The 4,859-nt window shown below is 40.4% G+C and overlaps 1 protein-coding gene across 1 annotated transcript in view; it reads right to left on the bottom strand.

Moving 5' to 3' along the window:
• Positions 1 to 4,859, bottom strand: part of LOC104493515 (chromosome unknown open reading frame, human C20orf194) — a gene marked incomplete at its 5' end in the record, with an annotated part of 43,661 nt that overhangs the window by 22,371 nt on the left and 16,431 nt on the right. The window contains 2 exons of the mRNA XM_010136212.1: positions 1,578 to 1,724; positions 4,563 to 4,666. Of these exons, the coding sequence (XP_010134514.1) occupies positions 1,578 to 1,724; positions 4,563 to 4,666 (251 nt within the window). The remainder of the gene's footprint in view (positions 1 to 1,577; positions 1,725 to 4,562; positions 4,667 to 4,859) is intronic.

The raw sequence follows: 4,859 nt of genomic DNA, 5'->3' as shown, positions 1-4,859 counted from the left end.
AAAGAGTGTCTCAAAAAGTGAGCACAATCTATTAACTCAGGGCAGCAGTGAAAAGTAAAGCCAAAACAAGGGTACCTCTGAATATTTTCAGAAAAGAGAACTGTAAGAATGAATTAAAAAGGATCCAGTTTGATGTCATAGACCAAAGAAGCCAGAAAGAATAGGTCTGAAATTTTGGAACACTTCAAGGATAAACAGAAGGAAAAAAAAAAAAAAAAAAAAAAACACCACATAAAAGGTAGCCCTTATAAAATAGGCTGAAAATTCAAAACCAACCAAACAAAATATTCCCAACCACTCACATAGTGGAATAGTGGGAGGAATCTAAACAGTTAACATAAAAGGAGAAGGAAAATTTTCTGGTAACATTAACACTACTCACTGATCTAGGTGGTCTTTTCCAGTCCAGTGCTATGATCACATACTAAAACCCTTGTGAAGTCCTAAAATCTCCAGGCACATTTCCTCAAAAGCGCTATTGTTATTAAGTTTTGCTTATTAAAAGCTTCTGCATTACAATGTATGAAGTCAATCTACTTAGAGAAGACGACAATGGCACATGGGATACTTAAAGACTTTAACAAAACTTCCCTACGGATCACGATTTAAATGTGTCTAACCACGAAAAACCACAATAGAACCTCTGCCACTACATACAATTGCTGTAGCCCATTATACACCAGTGCTGCATTTAAAATGCAACTACTAGAAAACAAGCTTTCAGAGCACACTCTGGCTTCAGAGGGCAAAATGGAAGCACATGGTGAGCATTAAACTTAATGAGCAACACAATCACTGGAAAAAGTTTCTCACACACGCAAGCTCCTAAGATCAGGAGCACTAATGCTGCTGGGAAGGACTGGGATGATCTACATGGCACGGCAGTCCACTCCACGACAACCTTGAGTCTTCAAGGCAGATGCCGTAGGTCACACAGAGAATCAGAGCTTCTAGTTGGAAGAGGTCTCCAGCCCTATCTCCTGCTCAAAGCGGGACTGTGGCTGTCAGTACAGACCAGCTCAACCGTGAGTTCGTCCAGCCGAGTTTTCAAAATCTTCCAAGGTGGAGATCCACCGGCTGGCTGACCTGTTCCAGTCACTGCACCAACCCCCTACTAACAGTCCCTGTTATTTGTAACAGTTCTGCCCGATTTATATAAAAGATAAGCAGCCTCAAAATCGCATCAGCCGTCTCCGTCAACACCCTCTGTGAATCCCACTCAGCTTCACAGAGGAGCTTTTCAATGTGTTTCCTAACCTGATGCTCCCTCAGCATTATCTGCGCCTTCTCCTTTCTAAACAGTGCTTTTTCACTGAGATAGATGAAAAGGTTTCACTTGTGAAGATTGATGCAAGAAAGACCTTGAACTTTAACCTTTCCTGTGTTTACTCATCAGGTGACAAGCTTTACTGGCTCAGCTAATATGAGACATAAAGCCCATCTTCTTTCCAAATGTAATTAGCTAAGACAGACATCAACAAATCCACCCTTGCCTCTCAGCTGAAACACAGAGAATAATTGTCTGGTTTTCCCCCCACCCAAACCAATCCCTTGATTTTTTTTTTTTTTTACCTTACCTGTGAATAAAAAGTTTTATAAATCTTTGTTTTGGGGAAAAGTGCAATCATCAAAAAGTTGTCTTGGGTATGGAATTCAATTGGTAGATGCACAAGCAAGGAACTTTTGAACTCTATAAAGAGAGCAGCAACAACACTGGTTGAATCCTAGAAAAGGAAGAAAAATAATTATGTTATTGGAAGTGTAAAAAAGGCTGAATTCATTTGACAGCAGAGATGAGAACTGATCCAGTCATAGTCACGCCTAAAGATCTGAACATCAATTAGCCTGGATGGAACAGAAGGATTAACTGCAGCCACTTCGAGCCCTCCTCAGTTTCTACACCGCAGCTATTAGAGATATCATAAGCTTTAAAGAAAGCGTCTGAGATTGTTCTCAACACCTAAGCTCTGTCTTGAAAAGAAAAGCTTCCATTTTAACAGCCTCGCTCGCGCCTGGCTGGCCTGGTGCTACCACATATTGCTATACCACACTTGAGTTTCTGACCTGAAAGGAACTGTGCTGCAAGGAGATGAAACTATCAGGCCTGCAATTCAAAGTGTAGGTCATTTGCACGGTTAGAAGGCGGTCCTGTTTCTCTCAGATTCTTTAATGAGCACAAGTTGTACCAAACTTACTGCTTCTTCACCAAAAGGAAGCTGAAGCCACAAGGTTGCTCTTCCTCAGAAGTGCTGGACTCCAGCTGTCCAGTTTTTTGTTTAATAAAACACCATTGACCCTTAGTTTCCTGGATTTCAAGATAGGCAGTTATGTACAACTTTGCAGGTCACTGAAGAGTTTTATGCTCGAGCTTTGACTTGTAACTCTCTTCACACCAAAGTATTAAAAAACAGTACAACTCAACATCCCTGGAAAACGGGGATTCCACTACCTAGTGTTTGAATCAGAAATTGAGTAGCACCCATCTCCCTTTCAACAGAACTGGGCAAAGAGCTCTACTTATCGTCGAGAAGAAAAAGCCAAGTTGGGGAACACTTACAGAGGGGTCAGTATCAATTCAGAGACATTTGCACACAGAATTTTGCTGGCAGAGGGACTCATTACAAAACTAATCCCCTCAAAGTCTTTGAGGTTCCTGAATAACATAACAAAAAAGTTCTCCTAAGAGAGAACAATTTCTTTTAAGAGAAAATGGCTTTTGGAACATGGTCCACAGATACTGGCTTCTGTTAGGATAGTTTAGAGATTTCAGGAGAAGTGACTAAAGGGCCAACTCATCCATGCTGCCATCTGCACGTGAAGTGTCCAACAGAAGGTGCTCCTCCTCCCAAAAAACATTTAGGCTTCTACGCATTGTAAAAACCTGAAAAGCAGCATCCATAATAATCCCCACGGACATCAGGTTAAGAGAACCCAGTTCTGACTTTTACAAGATGTTAACGCTGTTGTGAATCCAAGTATTACTTGGTGATATTTGTTCACTTGATTAATGGCCAAAAGAAATGCTGGATTCAGGTGCTTACAAGCTGAAATACTTGGTCTTAAGCAAGACCTTGAAATCAAGCGCATAGCATCTCAAACTCTACAAAGTCAAAATGAGACGCATCTAGCAGACACAGCGATAGAGCTGCTATGAAACCATATTTTTCACATCACCTCAAAGACTTTAGTTTAATCCTAGCATTACATAATCCTTTCTTTTCCACCAATATTGTTGTTGCAATAGCCTTCAGAAAAAATGTACGAACAATTACCCTCCTTCTACTGTCACTTCTTAGCGTTTTAAGATCTCCACCCTTATATTATGCCAAGTCAGTTGAACAATAAAATGCTCACTGTCAAGGTCCAGCTTTACACAAAAATCTGGCACCAGTTCAAGATTTTTAGCCGGGTCCCATAAATAGCTGGTTTTATGAAAGTGAGTGTCTTGAATCAAACAATAGAAGGAAGGTCAGCATTAAAATAGCTTCTTAAACTACCAAGGGGCAATCACTATGATAGCAAAGAAAAGGCAGCTAAGGTAAGATTCTCTTCACTGTTGTGTTTTCATCTCAATTGAATCGCACATTTTTATTGTATTTTACTGGTTTCCTCCATTAAATGATGAAATCATAGTAACACAATGCCTTCCTGGAGGCCACTAAACAAACGTGTAATACTGTACCTGAAGAAAACAGAAACTAAAGGAAACAGGGGGGGATTTTTTTTTCAGCACTTAAAAAACAATAACCAACCGAAATAATCTCTTTTCCATTCTGAAAAAGTGACAGTTAACTCAGCGTGTCTGCCTTGAGGAGGGGAAAAAGCTAAAACACTGAGTTGCCATCATCAACCTGACTCTCAATTCCCACCAAGTGAAGACCAAACCACTAATAGTGGCGAGTTGGCCAAGTGAGGTGATTGAAGTCGATCACAGGAATGGCAAAAGTCTACATCTAACCTCACGTCTTTTTCTCTAAAGACTCAGAATATGTGTAATTACATGCAACGTGCCTTTCCTCCTCACTCTCAGCTTGGGAAACATGAACCCGTCCTTCTCTCCACCCTGTCAGTTACACAATGCCCAGCGACAGTAGACAGACCCTGCTCGTGACCTCTCTGGAGATAAGTGGTGCCCTGCCACGAACATCTGACTGAAGGTTAAATATATTTTGATTAGAAGGCGGCATTTCACCCTCCGATACACCTCAGGACTCCACAATGCCTTGAACTTTTCTCTATCCATCACTTAAGACCACTAGAAGTTTAACAAATGCTGTGTTCTGCAATTTTTCTTTTAATAAAAAGCAAATTTTTGCACTAAGACCACATGGATAATTCAGTCTAATGTGAAATTCTCTCCTCCTTACAGCTCAGCTAATCGGTAACCAGTTAAGCTAACCGATACCAAAACACATGCATCTATTAGCAGAGTTTTTACACACATACTTGGAAAACTGCAACTGAAGGAGAAGCTTTACACCAGTTATGCCACTGGTATCGTTACAGTGTTGTTAAAAATTGATCAGAAGTTTATGACAGTTAGGACCAAAAAGAATACTCACTCCATCACACAGGGAAATGGAACTCATGTGGTCCTTTGACATGGAAATGCTGCCACAGTGGGGATCACAAAAGAGAACGCCATCTGAGAAGAAGTACAATTTGCCTAGAATTTGAAATAAAAAAATTGTATTAAGTATATAGCAATATTTCAGCATCACATGACGAGTGCCTCTTCTTCCCGTGGAAGAAATCTACATTCTTGCAGAGTTTTATGTTTAACACGCAGCATATGCGGGTTAAGATTTGGGATAGTATCTAGACGGCTCAATCATTTGATCTTCAATGAATCTTGCTAT

Source organism: Buceros rhinoceros, unplaced genomic scaffold (genome assembly GCF_000710305.1).
Source record: "Buceros rhinoceros silvestris isolate BGI_N320 unplaced genomic scaffold, ASM71030v1 scaffold295, whole genome shotgun sequence".
NCBI lineage: Eukaryota > Metazoa > Chordata > Aves > Bucerotiformes > Bucerotidae > Buceros > Buceros rhinoceros.
The sequence above is the reverse complement of the archived record's forward strand: the minus strand, read 5'-3'. Positions and strand labels throughout refer to the sequence as shown.